Source organism: Tachypleus tridentatus, chromosome 11 (genome assembly GCF_004210375.1).
Source record: "Tachypleus tridentatus isolate NWPU-2018 chromosome 11, ASM421037v1, whole genome shotgun sequence".
NCBI lineage: Eukaryota > Metazoa > Arthropoda > Merostomata > Xiphosura > Limulidae > Tachypleus > Tachypleus tridentatus.
The window spans coordinates 29975007-29996174 of NC_134835.1; the positions used below are offsets into that span (position 1 = coordinate 29975007).

Sequence of the window (21168 nt, forward strand, 5' to 3'; positions counted from 1 at the left end):
GTTTCACCAAATAAACTACTGTGATATATAGTTTATGACATTATGTGGCATGAAGGTATCAAATAAATACTGAGATATATAGTTTATGATATTATGTGATTTCAAGGTATCATCAAATAAAGACAGAGATATATAGTTTATGATATTATGTGATTTGAAGGTATCATCAAATAAAGTACTGAGACATATAGTTTATGATATTATGTGATTTGAAGGTATCATCAAATAAACTACTGTGATATATAGTTTATGACATTCTGTTACATGAAGGTATCATCAAATAAAGTAATGAGATATATAGTTTATGACATTCTGTTGAATGAAGGTATCAAATAAAGACTGAGATATATAGTTTACGACATTCTGTTACATGGAAAATGAGTTTTTTTTTCTCTTTAATTTATTTAACAATACGATTATTAGTATGGAAAACCAACTGTACAAGTGTCATGAAATTAGAATTGCATGTTTACATTATTAGAAAAGCGACATAATAAAAAAACCTAAAAAAAATCAAAATAATTGCAAGTCATTTTAAAAAGACAGTTATATAGAGGTTTATATAATCGTTAGAACATTTATTGCATCCAAATTAATTTTAAAGTTTATCAAAATTCACCCGTTTCGTTTCAGAACATAAAATGAGTCACATGACAGTGAAAGATTGTAGACAAATCAAAATACTCATGAAGTACAAATTGTTTCCGGCCCGGCATGGCCAGGTGATTAAAGCATTCGACTCTTACTCCGAGGGTTGCGGGTTCGAATCCCCGTCACACCAAACCTGCTCGCACTTTCTGCCGTGAGAGCGTTATATTATGATGGTGAATCCCACTATTGGTTGGTAAAGAATAGCCCAAGAGTTGGCGGTCGGTGGTGATGACTAGCTGCCTTTCCTCTAGTCTTACACTACTAAATTCGGGACAGTTAGCGCAGACATATCTCGAAATTCAAACCAAATTGTTTCTAAACTTTTTAATGTAACATCAAAATGTTAAAATTCATACTATATCATACTGGCCCCTAGTGTAACAACGGTGTCTTGGTGGACTCACGCCGCTGAAAACCGGATTTCGACACGCGGTGGGCAGAACACAGATCGTCCATTGTGTAGCTTTGTGCTTAATTCTAAATAAACAAACAATCTAACTTAATCCTCAGCGATTTTATTGAACCCACATTTGCCATGACTATAATACTTTATAAAGCATCAAAAAAGTATTACATCTACGATTGAAAACTAGTTTAATCAAGTAAAGGGAAAGAGAACTTTTAGTAATCCCAGATACGTCATGTCCAGGTGGTTAAGGGTCGCGATTCTGAACGTCTTCCTTGCAAATATGCTCGTCCTTTCAATCGTGAGTGCTTTGTAAACCTACATACAATCTCACTATTCGTTTGCAAAAGAGTAGCCCACCAAAGTATAGCTCCAAGAGAATCATCTGCGCTAGAAATCTCTAATTTATGAGTGTAAGACTAGAGGAAAGGAAGCTAGCTATCAACACCCACCACCAACTCTTGGGCTATTCTTCTACTAACGAATAGTGGGATTGACCATACCATTATAATTCCTCCACGGCTGAAAGGGCCAGCGTGTTTTGTGTGGCTGGGATTGGAACTCGCGACCCTCGGATTGCGAGTCATATACCTTAACCACCTGGCCATGCCGTGCCTGTCAATAATGGGATATTCAATTAATAATACGTGGCTGAATTTCACACTCTTTTTTTTCTCTCTCTCTCTCTCTCTCTCGAAATTATGCCATATGTTCTTTATATCATTATTATCGCAAACTAATTATGTCTGTCTTTTGCTTAGTCTTTCAAAGTCTGTATTTTTAGCCGCGGCATAACGGCTCTGATATCTTGTTGCTGTTGTTTTCAAGTACAAACTTTTAGCTCATAGCTACGTCATCTCTTGACCGATTTGAGGCCTAAGTTTCGATTCACAAGGTTAAACCCTTTTAATTTATATATTGACCAGGCACAAGGTGTCACACATTAAAAAAAAAAAAGAAGAAATCAATTTCAGTGTACGATGTTAAAGATTCTGATAACTGATACAATTGAGTTGGGTATAGATGTGCCCCACGAGTGGTATAGCGCATACAAATATAGCTAATAAAAACGAATTAAAAAGTCTCATACATTAACTTACTATAATCCTCTCTAAAATAATTTCCAAAGCCGCGACTATTTTGGGTTTTATTCTTGATTGATCAAACATTTTCATATCTTCTTGACGTGTTAGAATTATTACAAACCCAAGAATAAATGTATTTTCCATTATAATTAGTGTAAGAGTGTTCTAATTTGTCTCTCTCTGTGTATAACCTTGGCAACATACTTAAGTTAAAACGTAACTTAAATTGTTTGTTTGTTTGTTTTTGAATTTCGCACAAAGCTACTCGAGGGCTATTTGCGCTAGCCGTCCCTAATTTAGCAGTGTAAGGCAGCTAGTCATCACCATCCACCGCCAACTCTTGGGGTATTCAGTTACCAACGAATAGTGGGATTGACCGTCACATTATAACGCCCCCACGGCTGAAAGGGCGAGCATGTTTGGCGCAACTGGGATGCGAACCCGCGACCCTCAGATTACGAGTCGCACGCCTTAACACGCGTGGCCATGCCTGGCCGCACGCTCTCTTTATACCATTACTACGTATTATTACGAGTGTTTTGAAAATTTTCTAAATAAAAGTCTTTGTTTTGAATTGTAATAATGGAAACTCTCGTCCTTTATTCCAGACGGTTAAAACTACGTGTCCTCTTTTATGGTGTTCGCTATTAGTTTAATGGATTCATGCAAGACGTATTCTAAAGAAAAAATTTTGATACTGTGAGAAAATAGAATATTCTGGATATTATTTTCTCCGTTTTTCCTCCTAGTAATAAAACTAGTTTACCTCATACAGAGCTGTCGTTCTAAATATTGCTTTCATATTTCGTTAACGCTTCTCTTGGTAATATATATTAAACAAATCTGATTCACCGCGTAGGACACAATTCTAAGATTTACTTAGTTAAGACGTAGGTACACAATGGACTATCTGTACTGTGTCCATCGTGAAGGTCGAACCTCAAATTTCGACGTTATAAGCCCTTAATCTTACACTGACTAAAGTTAAACCAAAATTACAAACAAACACAAACAAGTCCTGGTGGGTTAACAGTGAGCTTACGACCCTACACGCTAGAATAGGGTTTGGTTTACAGTGGTGTACAGAGCACAGATACAGCTCTGGGTGATTTTTCACTAGGAAAACAACAACAAAGAGAAATATGCCAAATTTATAGCTACCTTCATAACATAGGTGCGTTTAATCAAGATTGTTTTAAGTATATTTAAATTTTACACTGGTATCATTAATATAGTAGGTCACGATTTCGTGGACAGCATTGCGTCTCTTCTGGATCCTTGACCTCAGTAACATACACGAAACATTTTGTTCTTAAAGAACAGTTAATAACCCATTTTTAGTAAAAGATGTATACAAATACAACAAGATAAAGTTTGAAACCTGTTCTTAGAGTTATATCTCACATAGTTGTTGTTCATAGTATTAAGGAATTATATCTGTGTGTGTGTTTTCTTATAGCAAAGCCACGTCGGGCTATCTGGTGAGCCCACCGAGAGGAATCGAACCCCTGATTTTGCGTTGTAAATCCGAAGACATACCGCTGTAGTAGCGGAGGGCCGGAATTATATCTCGTAAAAATACTTTTCTTGTCCTTTATGAGTAAGGAAACTTACTAGGTACACCATCAGGGGGCGTGACTATAATAGAAAATAAAAGATACAACACCAGTAAGAATCTCTACGCTAATTAGCTCGCTGTTCAAGTTGAAAATTGCAAATTCAACGTTAGTGGAGCTGGCTCCACGAATGGTCGGTCTGCCACTAGCCGTCAACTACGTTAATTGTTTTAATTCATTAAGTGCCGTAAGCTTCCTCATAACTTGCGTATAAGGAAGAATGAATAAAAAAAATCTTTTTCCGCCAAATCTCCGGAAAGTGACTGACCTCTTTCAACAACGGTAGCATGAAACCAGACGTTGACTGCTCATTTTCCATCTGAGCGCTAACACTACGTTAGTAGTCACACGTTCGTGCTCTTTTAATTCAAGATGCGATTCAGAAAAGTTGTATCTGTACGTTACAAAACTCAACAAGTGTGACGCTTTCTTTTTATTTCTTAAGATGGAATAATATTCTTTACTATACTGATGTGTGTGTGTTTTTCGTATAGCAAAGCCACAAAAGGCTATCTGCTCAGCCCACCAAGGGGAATCGAACCCCTGATTTTAGCGTTGTAAATCCGAAGACATACCGCTGTACTATACAGATACGTTTTTGTACTTGTAAACTTTAAATATCTTAGTCATTACATTAGAAACGTATTACACTTTGAATGCACTAAACATCTATGTTCTTCTCATCTGTGTCAATGTGGATTTACCACAGTTTGAACCATTCACAAAAGTACATCAGAATAATTCTAACATCCTTTCTTGTTCATATTAATGTAAATATTTGTTAATGAACCGTATCTATCAGATTCGAACTCACCAGGCTTGACTGTCACGTTGAATAGCAAAACAAGACTTAGTCCTCTGACAAAGACTGCCACAGCACAACTAGTATAAGTCTTCACGGTCATCGCAGGTTCACCATCAAATTGTGCGTAACTACAAAATTACTTGTTTAAATACAGATCCGACAAGGAGCACCATGAAAATTTTGTAACATTCTATAACCTGGCATTTCTCAGTGATAAGAACGTTCGTAGCTTCAGAAAGGTAACTTGAGGTCTATAAAATAAAACCCATCGGAAGACGAAAATGAGTTTGTAACGAAACGACTGCGAACAAAGCGGGCAAAGTTACGACGAAATTCCCTAACGTTGTATAACATTCTATATATTTCACTTATACTTTCGTTGTCGGGCGCTGACTGCGCAGAGTTCATAGGAAACTGGTTTTTGCCTTCTCCGAGATGGTTCAAAGCAAGTTGATGTCTCGCGCTCTTGAACCTGTACCTGCGAGGTAAGTCGCACCTTGAGGCTGTCGGGGTTGAATTCTCATGCGTGCAGAGATATAAACAAGTTAACGTTGTTCCTAACCTTGCGAAGTCCCTTCAGAAAAACGTATCGGTTATCGTAATGACAAGTTTGCGTTCAGTGGCCTTTCGTTGAGCATGCGTACAACCAAGTTAAATTCTGAAATACTTTTCTTTCATCATGGCAAATTTTCAAACCAGGGCGATGAATATTGACTCTCAACTCACTCAAACCTGTTTGTAAGATAGTTTTGCCTAAAAATTAAAATACTTGAAGTAAACTAAATACCGATGTTCTAAAACGTTTGTGTTTTTTTGTTTGTTTTGAATTTCGCGCAAAGTTTGTTTGTTTTGAATTTCGCACAAAACTACTCAAGGACTATCTGTGCTAGCCGACCCTAATTTACTAGTGTAAGACTAGAGGGAAGGCAGCTAGTCATCACCACCCACCGCCAACTCTTGGGCTACTCTTCTACCAGCGAATAGCGGAATTGACCGTACATTATAACGCTCCCACGGCTGAAAGGGCGAGCATGTTTGGTGCTACCGGGAAAACGTTTGTGAAGATTTTCTTTGTTTCTATAAAGTTAAAAAAAAAAAAAAACTAATCCGTGTTCTGTCCACCAAGGGTTTCGGTTTCTATATTTGTAAGAGAAATGTTACAAGTTTCTGACTGTACAGACACAATTATTTTTTCATTGGAATTTATCCATTTAAGAAAAGGTTGAATGTAAACTGGTATTGGTGCTTGCATTTTAAAACAACTTTATATTGAGTTTCCTTACCCGTCTTCCAACAGAAATGATGCTTTTTATGATCGAATTTATTTAGTTGATTTGGTTGTTTGTTTCAAAATGGAAGGCAGCTAGTCATCACCACCCACCGCCAACTCTTGAGCTACTGTTTTACCAACGAACAGTGGAATTGGCCCTCACATTTATAAACCTTTCAGTCGTGGGGGCGTTATAAATATTTAAGAACCAATTTATTTCTGGCTCTTATAAAGTTGTAACACATATATAAAAAACGTTCAGTTCAAGAAGCCCCTTTTGGGGTAATGTAATTAATCTTTAATAGCTTAACGCAAACTACAACAGCAAGATTCCTAAAACAATCTATAAAACTAAATAAGACGAAGTTACTATAGTCTAGTACGTGTCGTAATGTAATTTTTATATTCTATTGTTTATCCCTACCTAAATGATTGAATTTTAACTTGGTTAAATAGTTCTAGTCATTATTATTTGTCACAATAGAAATGTTCGATTTTGTTCACTTACCGACCATTAATATTATTGTTCACCTTGGAAACGTTTGGTCAAGTATAACGGCTTTCATTGCACTTGTGTAATATGTAACGAGTTCGTATAGGAGAACAACATTTCTACGTTGTTTATTTTGAAAGTGTTAAAGTACGAAATGTTTAAAATAGTGTTACAATTATGTAAAACACACTTTTATTATTACAGTTCTGTAAAACAAACTTTGAGATGTCAAATCTTATCTTGCAGGAAACTTTTGTAACAATCACATTGCCCCGCAGTGGCACAGTGATATATCCGCAGACTTACAAGGTTAGAAATCAGGTTTCGATACCTATGGTTGGCAGTGCATATATAGCTTTGTGCTTAACGTGAAACAAACAATCATATCATGATTTAACCCTAAATGATGCATTTCATACATTCTTTTTTTTAATTTAAAACTGAGCTGCCAGTAATTCAACGTTTAATTTAGGGACTTAAAACACTAAACGATAACTGGAGTGGACAGAGTACACACACAGTCCAAGGTTTCGAGTTAAACAAACAAAGTTGATGTTGACTCCTAATTTTTTGGTTACTTCTGCAAAGCCTTCAATTTGCCTATTGAGGCTTAGCATCCAACTTGATGGCTAATAATACCACATCACATACAGATGATCTAAAGTTACAAATACATTTGTCCCTGGTGGGGTTGCAGTAATGAACTTACATTTCGATTCCTGCAGTAAACAAAACAAAGATAGCACATTTGCGAACTTTTCTAATGAATCTACCTTTTTTTTCTTTTTACCATATATTCATCCACACTGAATATTCCAGTAAGAATATTCTGAGTCAATTTAAATGGTTCTTCGACTCCATTATAATCATGATTGGATTCATTCTCTCTTGTACATAATCCATTTTATTTTACTTTTACAAACTGACTTAATGAATGGTAAATAAGTTACTTCATTATATCTGAAGATTCAATACATTCAAGGTAGTCTCTTTCAAAGAAATGCATATATTAAAACTTCAAAGTACATATAACAAATAAGTAACAATCTCACAGCATTTGGCATTCATCATAACATAAAATAATTAATATAATTATAATTCCTGTAAACTTAACCTAATAATGTCCACTTTTTCTAAAACTCACTTCAATGATGCATGTTTAAAAATTAGGATGAACAATTACACTGCACAACAAAGGTTTTGCTTCTTGAATACTGTTGGGTGTTCCTTATAGATGTTTGGCTGCTGATCACGAAAATCACATCCAAATTTGACCATTATGTACCATTTCATCGAAATCTTCAGTTTTGCTACAATGGAAAAACGATATCAGGGCAACTGGAATCCGTCAATGCTTGCTGACTACTGTTGGACACTGTAACGTGATGCACCGGACATTGAATGCAAACAAAAATCAGGTGCAAAACACTTTTAATTATGTTGAACTTAATAGCATATTAAAAACATAAATGCAATTAAATATGTTATTGTTGGTAAACAGTTAACTGTTTATTTCTCAGAGTTCCTACGTGAAGAAGCAAAACCAAAACTATATATGTGGATACCCACCAGGTACCTGTCACAAACAGCAAAAACTTTTCAAAAAAATTGTTGTGCAGTGTTATTAGCACAAACATTCACTTACTGGGTGAAGTTGCTGCTGGTTTTCTAATATGAATTAAATAACAACTAAAGCATATTAAAATATAAAAATAATATTTAGAAAAAAGTGAAAATTACTAACAGTAACGGTAGGATACAAATTAAATACAAATTAAACTCTTTTTAAGACGTGTCATCAACAACATTAAAATCAGAAAAACATGTGGTTACATTCAATTCGATTTCACGTCTTCACATTTAATCTTAAACCACACTTCCCCAATTAAACATTATAAATAATACAATCTTTTTTTTTAAAAAAAAAAAGCCTGAACATTCAAGATGAATTATCCCATGGAACTCTGAAATCAAATGTCTTTACAAAGTCATACTAAAGAAATATCTTTGAATGATCTCTAGATAAAATAAACTCTGATTATTATAAAACACACCACAGTAGATATTGCTCTACAGTAAGCCGCTCTTAAAGACAGAAGAATAGGTCTTAAAGAGATAATAATTCTTATTAAAGCAAGGTTTGTTTGTAATCATTCTAGAGGACTCTGCTTGTTAAGAGTCACTCCACTGCCAAGAGTACCTAATCTATTTACTGGCTTTGACATCTCATATTCTTCACCTCATATGCTTACAGTTTGGTTAAAATAACCTTTATTCTGACCAGTCATTAGGAAGTTCTGACAATTTAACTAAATAAACAAAACCAAGTTGACAACTTCAAATGTTTATATTGAAAAATCTTTAATAATTTTACAAATTAAGATATTTAAGAATACTTAATAAGTGTTGACATATTCCCAGTTTTTTCAGAACAATACACATTTGAACTTGTGTGATACACTGTAACAATTTCCACCAGGAGGACAATGCAGCTGCCACTGTGAACCCTACCATCAAGGATCAGCAAGTTCAAAATTGGATTACAAAAACCAGGAAACTGGATACACCAAATAGTTCATTATAATTATGGTCATTCTTTACCAAAAAAAAAGAGCATAGCCAGAAATGGATGCCTTACGGTAAAAAAGTTAATTTTAAATTACATACGAACTGTGACTGGGAGGTAATTTTTCAGTTAATCATAAAATCAGTTCTGGATCAGTGCAAATATAATAAATAAAACAGCAAACCTCATCAAATTGCACCCAACGTATAAACAGAAAGATAAAAGTTACTTTTGCCACGGACATTTATTACAGAAAGGTCAGCTATTCTATTGTACATACTCTTGGACAGGTCCAAGTATCACAGCCACTCACTTCTGCAAGGATTTGGAAAGAATGTGAGACCCACCATTTATAAATGAGTGAAAATGAATCATAACTGCTATCACGTATGTTTATTATAGCTATTTTCATAACTTTGTAATTATAAAAAAGATCACTAAATACTCTGACAGACAACATTGTAAGTGGAAGGGTTTTGATAATTAGGACTGAAAAACATAATTCATCATCATCACAGTTATTTCATTTCTGTACAATTTCAAGTTGTTCCAAATTCCTTCATAGTACACATTCTTATGATTACCCATTTTTATAAGCTTTTATCTAAAAAATGAAGCACTTAAGTATGTGAACATTCTTTAGTTTCTATGTATTTACACAAAAATATCCAATGTATTATGTTTGAGTTAGTTGTTCATACAATAAAGTAAACAATCTTTTAAAAACTGGACTTTATCCAAGTCCACAAGTTTCATCTCCATTAAACACATTAAAAAAACTTCAAATTACAAACAATATGAAGCTCATTTTAACCAACGGAAAGTTGTATGTTGTGTTCATAAACAGATATAACCAACATCACAGATATGCCAACTGATATTCCAAGAAGTTGTATTCCCAACAGATGGCTAAGAGATGATTCTAATTCTGGAACCTAGAAAGACAATACAGAAACAGGTAGATATGTGTGTAAGAATTAATTTTTCTATGCAAAAAAATCAAAGATAGCCAAACATATGTAATAATCTGACACAAACACACACATGTTTGCATCACTACAATAATACATTTACCTACCTCTAAGTACATATTGAAGTTCGTACTCTATACTCTACTGTTTTCCGTGATGATGAGAAAACCCACTTGTAGAGACAATTATATATTTAAAAATGGCTGGTATGGGTAGAGAAAGCACTAGTAAAAGAGCAAACAATGTTTTGACCTACTTTGGTCATTGAACCTGACAATGACCAAAAAGGTCAAAACGTTGTTCGCTCCTCTGTTAGTGCTTTCTCTACCCATACCAGCCATTTTTAAATATATAATTTACTCTACTGTTTCAATTCTTTTTTTAGAAAGAGATAAAAATGGTACTGGTTTCATAGATGGCATATTGCTGTTTGGCACAGAACTGAACAAATTACACCACACACAATTTTATTACAAAATAATTAATTTAGTAATATATAAAAATTTATTACTATTTGTTAGTTTTGTGCAAAACTACACAAGAGCTGTCTGAGGTATCCATCCCTAATTTAGCAATGTAATACTAGAGGGGAAGGCAGCTAGTCATCACCACTCACTGGCAACTCTTGGGCTACTCTTTTACAAATGAATAGTGAGATTGACTATTACATTATAATGCTCCTATTGCTGAAAGGGCGAGCAGAGTACAAGTGGAGCACCCTAACCATCTGGCCATGCCAACCAATTATAACACTTTCAGATGTAAATCATAACAAACATATGAGCCATACAAAAAAATATACTGGAAAAAAAATTAAAAAATCACAATGCAAACACGTGATTGGAAAAATAGTTCAAATGTTAAATAATCATTTCCTTTAATAAAAACAAACATTCATCTCATTAGAGGGCTATATTAAGAAACAAATTAATGTCAAAATACTTTAATTGGAATATCACTTCATAGCTAAGAATTAAGAACAGTTAAAATTATTAACTAATTTTCTTACACTAATCTTTCAGTCTGATTTACTCATTTAAAATAATAATAAATGATCTCTAAAAACACTTATTTTCATTCATTTTCATTCAAAATAACAACGTTATGAAAAAATAAAGTAACAGAAACTTGACTCACTTATGGATATTCAGTTTGTAATATATATACTGGCCAAAATCTTAAGGCCAATAAACATAAAGACAAAATATGTATTTTGCGTTTTCAGACTCAATCACTTATTTGAGTAGAGCTTCAAAAGATGAAAATAAAAATAATAAACTTTTTTAGCATTTAATAGAGAAAATGTGAATACTATGAAATTAGCCTAAATACTAGCTGGTCAAAAGTTTAAGACCATACCAAAAAGAAGTCCTAAACAGGGTAAGAAATGCCCAACAAGAGGTTTCAGTAGTGAGTTGCACGAGCATCATTGCGAATAACTTCAAACATTCACTTTGGCATGGTCGATATAAGCGTTTGCAGAAGGCTGGCTGGAATGTTATTCCAAGTGGTGAAGATGGCTTCATGAAGATCATGCACTGTATGGAATTGATCTCCATTTCTATAGACTTCCTTTGCCATCCACCCCCAAATATTTTCAATAGGGTTCAGTTCAGGCGAACAGGCTGGATGGTGCAAAAGAATCACGTTATTTACCATGAAAATGTAACTTGTCCTGTGGGCATTGTGGATTGCAGCATTGTCCTGCTGAAAGATCCAGTCATTCCACACAAGCAAGGGCCTTCAGTCAATAAGGACACTCTCTCCAACATGCCAGTGTAGCCAGCTGCTGTTTGACACCCCTGTATAACCTGAAGCTCCTGTGTTGTGTAGAAAATGTCTCCAGTGGGATATCTTTATCGTGCCAGTAACACTGGAAGCCATCTGGACCAACCAGGTTAAATTTTTTCTCATCAGAGAAGAAAACCTTTACCCACTTTTCTATGTCCCATGTTTGGTGCTTCTCAGCAAAGTTTAACTGAACTGTTTCATGATGTGAAAGGAGGCATGACCTTTGAAGATGTTTATGGTTTTAACTTTTCTCGTAGATGCCGTCTTATTGTTCTTGAGCTGCATTCTGCGTCTGTAAGGTCCTTAATCTGGTTCAACGATAGGCTGGTGTCTTACCAAACAACCTGTTGAATCCTCCTGCTCAACGCCGGCGAAATTTTTTGGAGCCGACCACTTGAAATTTTCGTTCCGTATCCCTCAGGGTCATTTATGAAATTTGCAACAGCAATTTTACTATGCCCAATCTCACTAGTGATGGCACTTTGAGAGAGAACTTGCTTTTTCAGCTCAACAATTCTGCCACATTCAAATGCTGTCAACTTTTTAGCCTTTACCATGTTTTTATCCAATGTAACACAGGAGATGTCAGTGGGAGATGTTGACAACGCTAATGCTTGAACACAAATGACTAAATTTCGTTACGTGTTTACCGATTAACGCTTCGTTTCCGTATGGTCTTAAACTTTTGACCAGCGAGTATTTAGGCTAATTTCATAGTGTTCACATTTTTCTATTAAATGCTAAAAAAGTTTTTTATTTTTATTTTCCCTTTTCTTATGTCATCTTTTGAAGCTTTACTCAAACAAGTGGTTGGGTCTAACAATGCAAAATGCATATTTTTGCCTTAAGATTTTGGCCAGCAGTGTATATGTATGTACATATATAACCTTTAAATTTAATCTTTTTCTTTCAATATCAAGCTGAAACCAGTATCTTACACAACAGTTAAAGCACAATATTTAAGGTCATTCAATATTTCATTTAGGGTGGGTTTCATATGTTTTTTAATCATAAAAACAAATATCTCCCATACATATTAAATATTAAACTTGCTTTTTTATTGTTTACTGATATCTGCATTACCTTCTTTTTTATTGTTTACAGATATCTGCATTACCTTCTCGATACAATACCATTAATGTTTTTTTCAGAAACTTCTTTTCATTACTATCAACCCATCTTTGAAGTTTGCTAAAACTTTAATTAACAAACTAAATTTAATTTCAGTTCCTCAACATTAACTTCCTTTCAGCTGATCTGAAATTATTTTTTATACAACATTAACCAAATAATGGTCAAAAAAGTGTATACTTTCTGTGTTAACTGTCTGAACTACAAAAACAAAGTGTATACTGTGTTAACTGTCTTAGCTACAAAAACAAAGTGTATACTTTCTGTGTTAACTGTCTGAAGTACAAACACAAAGTGTATACTGTGTTAACTGTCTGAAGTACAAACACAAAGTGTATACTGTGTTAACTGTCTGAAGTACAAAAACAAAGTGTATACTTTCTGTGTTAACTGTCTGAAGTACAAAAACAAAGTGTATACTTTCTGTGTTAACTGTCTGAAGTACAAAAACAAAGTGTATACTGTGTTAACTGTCTGAAGTACAAAAACAAAGTGTATACTTTCTGTGTTAACTGTCTGAAGTACAAAAACAAAGTGTATACTTTCTGTGTTAACTGTCTGAAGTACAAAAACAAAGTGTATACTTTCTGTGTTAACTGTCTGAGCTACAAAAACAAAGTGTATACTTTCTGTGTTAACTGTCTGAGCTACAAAAACAAAGTGTATACTTTCTGTGTTAACTGTCTGAACTACAAAAACAAAGTGTATACTTTCTGTGTTAACTGTCTGAGCTACAAAAACAAAGTGTATACTTTCTGTGTTAACTGTCTGAGCTACAAAAACAAAGTGTATATTTTCTGTGTTAACTGTCTGAACTACACAAACAAAGTGTATACTGTGTTAACTGTCTGAGCTACAAAAACAAAGTGTTTACTGTGTTAATTGTCTTAGCTACAAAAACAAAGTGTATACTTTCTGTGTTAACTGTCTGAAGTACAAAAACAAAGTGTATTCTGTGTTAACTGTCTGAGCTACAAAAACAAAGTGTATACTTTCTGTGTTAACTGTTTGAACTACAAAAACAAAGTGTATACCGTGTTAACTGTCTGAAGTACAAAAACAAAGTGTATACTTTCTGTGATAACTGTCTGAACTACAAAAACAAAGTGTATACTTTCTGTGTTAACTGTCTGAGCTACAAAAACAAAGTGTATACTTTCTGTGTTAACTGTCTGAACTACAAAAACAAAGTGTATACTTTCTGTGTTAACTGTCTGAGCTACAAAAACAAAGTGTATACTTTCTGTGTTAACTGTCTGAGCTACAAAAACAAAGTGTATATTTTCTGTGTTAACTGTCTGAACTACACAAACAAAGTGTATACTGTGTTAACTGTCTGAGCTACAAAAACAAAGTGTTTACTGTGTTAATTGTCTTAGCTACAAAAACAAAGTGTATACTTTCTGTGTTAACTGTCTGAAGTACAAAAACAAAGTGTATTCTGTGTTAACTGTCTGAGCTACAAAAACAAAGTGTATACTTTCTGTGTTAACTGTTTGAACTACAAAAACAAAGTGTATACCGTGTTAACTGTCTTAGCTACAAAAACAAAGTGTATACTTTCTGTGTTAACTGTCTGAAGTACAAAAACAAAGTGTATACTTTCTGTGATAACTGTCTGAACTACAAAAACAAAGTGTATACTTTCTGTGATAACTGTCTGAAGTACAAAAACAAAGTGTATACTTTCTGTGTTAACTGTCTGAGCTACAAAAACAAAGTGTATACTTTCTGTGTTAACTGTCTGAGCTACAAAAACAAAGTGTATACTTTCTGTGTTAACTGTCTGAGCTACAAAAACAAAGTGTATACTTTCTGTGTTAACTGTCTGAGCTACAAAAACAAAGTGTATACTTTCTGTGTTAACTGTCTGAGCTACAAAAACAAAGTGTATACTGTGTTAACTGTCTTAGCTACAAAAACAAAGTGTATACTGTCTGTGTTAACTGTCTGAAATACAAAAACAAAGTGTATATTTTCTGTGTTAACTGTCTGAGCTACAAAAACAAAGTGTATACTTTCTGTGTTAACTGTCTGAAGTACAAAAACAAAGTGTATACTTTCTGTGTTAACTGTCTGAAGTACAAAAACAAACTGTATACTTTCTGTGTTAACTGTCTGAAGTACAAAAACAAAGTGTTTACTTTCTGTGTTAACTGTCTGAAGTACAAAAACAAAGTGTATATTTTCTGTGTTAACTGTCTGAGCTACAAAAACAAAGTGTATACTTTCTGTGTTAACTGTCTGAAGTACAAAAACAAAGTGTATACTTTCTGTGTTAACTGTCTGAAGTACAAAAACAAAGTGTATACTTTCTGTGTTAACTGTCTGAAGTACAAAAACAAAGTGTATACTTTCTGTGTTAACTGTCTGAACTACAAAAACAAAGTGTATACTTTCTGTGTTAACTGTCTGAGCTACAAAAACAAAGTGTATACTTTCTGTGTTAACTGTCTGAGCTACAAAAACAAAGTGTATACTTTCTGTGATAACTGTCTGAACTACAAAAACAAAGTGTATATTTTCTGTGATAACTGTCTGAACTACAAAAACAAAGTGTATACTTTCTGTATTAACTGTCTGAACTACAAAAACAAAGTGTATATTTTCTGTGTTAACTGTCTGAAGTACAAAAACAAACTGTATACTTTCTGTGTTAACTGTCTGAAGTACAAAAACAAAGTGTATACTTTCTGTGTTAACTGTCTGAACTACAAAAACAAAGTGTATACTTTCTGTGTTAACTGTCTGAACTACAAAAACAAAGTGTATACTTTCTGTGTTAACTGTCTGAAGTACAAAAACAAAGTGTATACTTTCTGTGTTAACTGTCTGAAGTACAAAAACAAAGTGTATACTTTCTGTGTTAACTGTCTGAAGTACAAAAACAAAGTGTATACTTTCTGTGTTAACTGTCTGAACTACAAAAACATACTGTGTTAACTGTCTGAAGTACAAAAACAAAGTGTATTCTGTGTTAACTGTCTGAAGTACAAAAACAAAGTGTATACTGTGTTAACTGTCTGAAGTACAAAAACAAAGTGTATACTTTCTGTGATAACTGTCTGAAGTACAAAAACAAAGTGTATACTTTCTGTGTTAACTGTCTGAAGTACAAAAACAAAGTGTATACTGTGTTAACTGTCTGAAGTACAAAAACAAAGTGTATACTTTCTGTGTTAACTGTCTGAAGTACAAAAACAAAGTGTATACTTTCTGTGTTAACTGTCTGAACTACAAAAACAAAGTGTATACTTTCTGTGTTAACTGTCTGAACTACAAAAACAAAGTGTATACTTTCTGTGTTAACTGTCTGAACTACAAAAACAAAGTGTATACTTTCTGTGTTAACTGTCTGAACTACAAAAACAAAGTGTATACTGTGTTAACTGTCTGAACAACAAAAGCGAAGTGTATATTGTGTTAACTGTCTGAAAACAAAAACAAAGTGTATACTGTGTTAACTGTCTGAAGTACAAAAACAAAGTGTATACTTTCTGTGTTAACTGTCTGAAGTACAAAAACAAAGTGTATACTTTCTGTGTTAACTGTCTGAAGTACAAAAACAAAGTGTATACTTTGTGTTAACTGTCTGAAGTACAAAAACAAAGTGTAAACTTTCTGTGTTAACTGTCTGAGCTACAAAAACAAAGTGTATACTGTGTTAACTGTCTGAAGTACAAAAAACAAAGTGTATATGTCTGAAGTACAAAACAAAGTGTATACTGTGTTAACTGTCTGAAGTACAAAACAAAGTGTATACTGTGTTAAAACAAAGTGTATACTTTCTGTGTTAACTGTCTGAAGTACAAAAACAAAGTGTATACTGTGTTAACTGTCTGAAGTACAAAAAAACTGTCTGAAGTACAAAACAAAGTGTATACTTTCTGTGTTAACTGTCTGAAGTACAAAACTGTCTGACAAAGTGTATACTGTGTTAACTGTCTGAAGTAACTGTCTGAAAAAACAAAGTGTATACTTTCTGTGTTAACTGTCTGAACTACAAAAACAAAGTGTATACTGTGTTAACTGTCTGAAGTACAAAAACAAAGTGTATACTGTGTTAACTGTCTGAAGTACAAAAACAAAGTGTATACTGTGTTAACTGTCTGAAGTACAAAAACAAAGTGTATACTTTCTGTGTTAACTGTCTGAAGTACAAAAACAAAGTGTATACTTTCTGTGTTAACTGTCTGAAGTACAAAAACAAAGTGTATACTTTCTGTGTTAACTGTCTGAAGTACAAAAACAAAGTGTATACTTTGTGTTAACTGTGTTAACTGTCTGAAGTACAAAAACAAAGTGTATACTTTCTGTGTTAACTGTCTGAAGTACAAAACAAAGTGTATACTTTCTGTGTTAACTGTCTGAACTACAAAAAAAACAAAGTGTATACTGTGTTAACTGTCTGAAGTACAAAAAAACAAAGTACTTTCTGTGTTAACTGTCTGAAGTACAAAAAACAAAGTGTATACTTTCTGTGTTAACTGTCTGAAGTACAAAACAAAAGTGTATACTTTCTGTGTTAACTGTCTGAAGTACAAAAACAAAGTGTATACTCTGTGTTAACTGTCTGAAGTACAAAAACAAAGTGTATACTTTCTGTGTTAACTGTCTGAAGTACAAAAACAAAGTGTATACTTTCTGTGTTAACTGTCTGAAGTACAAAAACAAAGTGTATACTGTGTTAACTGTCTGAAGTACAAAAACAAAGTGTATACTGTGTTAACTGTCTGAAGTACACAAACAAAGTGTATACTGTGTTAACTGTCTGAAGTACAAAAACAAAGTGTATACTGTGTTAACTGTCTGAAGTACAAAAAACAAAGTGTATACTTTCTGTGTCGAAGTACAAAAAACAAAGTGTCTACTGTGTTAACTGTAACAAAGTGTCTGAACTGTACAAAAACAAAGTGTATACTTTCTGTGTTAACTGTCTGAAGTACAAAAACAAAGTGTATACTGTGTTAACTGTCTGAAGTACAACAAAGTGTCTGTGTTAACTGTCTGAAGTACAAAAACAAAGTGTATACTTTCTGTGTTAACTGTCTGAAGTACAAAAACAAAGTGTATACTTTCTGTGTTAACTGTCTGAAGTACAAAAAACAAAGTGTAACTTTGTGTTAACTGTCTGAAGTACAAAAAACTGTATACTGTGTTAACTGTCTGAAGTACAAAACAAAGTGTGTACTGTCTGAAGTACACTGTCTGTCTGAACTACAAAAACAAAGTGTATACTGTGTTAACTGTCTGAAGTACAAAAACAAAGTGTATACTGTGTTAACTGTCTGAAGTACAAAAACAAAGTGTATACTTTCTGTGTTAACTGTCTGAAGTACAAAAAAAAGTGTAAAGTGTATACTGTGTTAACTGTCTGAAGTACAAAAAAACAAAGTGTAATTGTGTTAACTGTCTGAAGTACAAAACAAAGTGTGTTAACTGTCTGAAGTACAAAAACAAAGTGTATACTTTCTGTAACTGTTGTGTTAACTGTCTGAAGTACAAAAACAAAGTGTGTACTGTGTTAACTGTCTGAAGTACAAAAACAAAGTGTATACTGTGTTAACTGTGTTAACTGTCTGAAGTACAAAAAACAAAGTGTATACTGTGTTGTGTTAACTGTCTGAAGTACAAAAACAAAGTGTATACTTTCTGTGTTAACTGTCTGAAGTACAAAAACAAAGTGTATACTTTCTGTGTTAACTGTCTGAAGTACAAAAACAAAGTGTATACTGTGTTAACTGTCTGAAGTACAAAAACAAAGTGTATAACTGTGTTGTCTGACAAAAACAAAGTGTCTGTGTTAACTGTCTGAAGTAAAAAACAAAGTGTGTAACTGTGTTAACTGTCTGAAGTACAAAAACAAAGTGTATACTGTCTGTGTGTAACTGTCTGAAGTACAAAAAACAAAGTGTATAAGTACAAAAACAAAGTGTGTACTTTCTGTGTTAACTGTCTGAAGTACAAAAAACAAAGTGTATACTGTGTTAACTGTACAAAAAACAAAGTGTATACTGTGTTAACTGTCTGAAGTACAAAAAACAAAGTGTATACTGTGTTAACTGTCTGAAGTACAAAAACAAAGTGTATACTTTGTGTTAACTGTCTGAAGTAAGTACAAAACAAAGTGTATACTTTCTGTGTTAACTGTCTGAAGTACAAAAAACAAAGTGTATACTTTCTGTCTGAACTGCTACAAAACAAAGTGTATACTTTCTGTGTTAACTGTCTGAAGTGTTAACTGTCTGAAAAAACAAAGTGTATACTTTCTGTGTTAACTGTCTGAAGTACAAAAACAAAGTGTATACTTTCTGTGTTAACTGTCTGAAGTACAAAAACAAAGTACAACTGTCTGAAGTACAAAAACAAAGTGTATACTTTCTGTGTTAACTGTCTGAAGTACAAAAACAAAGTGTATACTGTGTTAACTGTCTGAAGTACAAAAACAAAGTGTATACTGTGTTAACTGTCTGAAGTACAAAACAAAGTGTATACTGTGTTAACTGTCTGAAGTACAAAAAACAAAGTGTATACTTTCTGTGTTAACTGTCTGAAGTACAAAAAAAAAACAAAGTGTATACTTTCTGTGTTAACTGTCTGAACTGTCTGAAAAAAAAACAAAGTGTATACTGTGTTAACTGTCTGAAGTACAAAAAAACAAAGTGTATACTGTGTGTTAACTGTCTGAAGTACAAAAACAAAGTGTATACTTTCTGTGATAACTGTCTGAACTACAAAAACAAAGTGTATACTTTCTGTGTTAACTGTCTGAAGTACAAAAACAAAAGTGTATACTGTGTTAACTGTCTGAAGTACAAAAAAAGTGTAAGTGTATACTTTCTGTGTTAACTGTCTGAAGTACAAAAACAAAGTGTATACTGTGTTAACTGTCTGAAGTACAAAAACAAAGTGTATACTTTCTGTGTTAACTGTCTGAACTACAAAAAACAAAGTGTATACTTTCTGTGTTAACTGTCTGAAGTAAAAAAACAAAGTGTAAAAACAAACAAAAACAAAGTGTATACTTTCTGTGTTAACTGTCTGAAGTACAAAACAAAGTGTATATACTGTGTTAACTGTCTGAAGTACAAAAACAAAGTGTATACTGTGTTAACTGTCTGAAGTACAAAAACAAAGTGTATACTTTCTGTGTTAACTGTCTGAAGTACAAAAACAAAGTGTATACTTTCTGTGTTAACTGTCTGAAGTACAAAAACAAAGTGTATACTTTCTGTGTTAACTGTCTGAAGTACAAAAACAAAGTGTATACTTTCTGTGTTAACAAAGTGTATACTTTACTGTGTTAACTGTCTGAAGTACAAAAAAAAGTGTATACTTTCTGTGTTAACTAAGTAAAAAAAGTGTATAAGTGTATACTTTCTGTGTTAACTGTCTGAAGCTACAAAAACAAAGTGTATACTTTCTGTGTTAACTGTCTGAAGTACAAAAAACAAAGTGTATACTTTCTGTGTTAACTGTCTGAAGTACAAAACAAAGTATACTTTCTGTGTTAACTGTCTGAAGTACAAAAAACAAAGTGTATACTGTGTTAACTGTCTGAAGTACAAAAACAAAGTGTATACTTTCTGTGTTAACTGTCTGAAGTACAAAAAACAAAGTGTATACTTTCTGTGTTAACTGTCTGAAGCAAAAACAAAGTGTAAACTGTCTGAAACAAAAAACAAAGTGTATACTTTCTGTGTTAACTGTCTGAACTACAAAAAACAAAGTGTATACTTTCTGTGTTAACTGTCTGAACTACAAAAACAAAGTGTATACTTTCTGTGTTAACTGTCTGAACTACAAAAACAAAGTGTATACTTTCTGTGTTAACTGTCTGAACTACAAAAACAAAGTGTATACTGTGTTAACTGTCTGAACTACAAAAACAAAGTGTATACTGTGTTAACTGTCTGAACTACAAAAACAAAGTGTATACTGTGTTAACTGTCTGAACTACAAAAACAAAGTGTATACTGTGTTAACTGTCTGAACTACAAAAACAAAGTGTATACTGTGTTAACTGTCTGAACTACTACAAAAAACAAAGTGTATACTGTGTTAACTGTCTGAACTACAAAAACAAAGTGTATACTGTGTTAACTGTCTGAACTACAAAACAAAGTGTATACTGTGTTAACTGTCTGAACTACAAAAAACAAAGTGTATACTGTGTTAACTGTCTGAACTACAAAAACAAAGTGTATACAAAAAAAAAAGTGTATACTGTGTTAACTGTGTTAACTGTCTGAACTACAAAAAACAAAGTGTATACTGTCTGAACTACAAAAAACAAAGTGTATACTGTGTTAACTGTCTGAACTACAAAAAACAAAGTGTATACTGTGTTAACTGTCTGAACTACAAAAAAAACAAAGTGTAT

At 33.3% G+C, this 21168-nt stretch overlaps 2 protein-coding genes across 7 annotated transcripts in view; both read right to left on the reverse strand.

The window, feature by feature from the left end:
• LOC143231851 (uncharacterized) overlaps positions 1-7061 on the reverse strand; it is a 37495-nt gene extending 30434 nt beyond the window's left edge. For both annotated transcript variants that reach the window (XM_076466575.1, XM_076466574.1), the window contains exon 1: positions 4573-7061. In XM_076466575.1, coding sequence (XP_076322690.1) covers positions 4573-4663 — 91 coding nt within the window. In that variant the 5' untranslated portion in view covers positions 4664-7061. The remainder of the gene's footprint in view (positions 1-4572) is intronic.
• Positions 7062-7210: 149 nt separating this feature from the next.
• Positions 7211-21168, reverse strand: part of LOC143231852 (zinc transporter ZIP6-like) — a 36213-nt gene continuing 22255 nt past the window's right edge. For 4 of the 5 annotated variants that reach the window (XM_076466579.1, XM_076466578.1, XM_076466577.1 and 1 more), the window contains exon 10: positions 7211-9827. In XM_076466579.1, coding sequence (XP_076322694.1) covers positions 9702-9827 — 126 coding nt within the window. In that variant the 3' untranslated portion in view covers positions 7211-9701. The remainder of the gene's footprint in view (positions 9828-21168) is intronic. The other variant, XM_076466581.1, reaches the window with a different exon arrangement.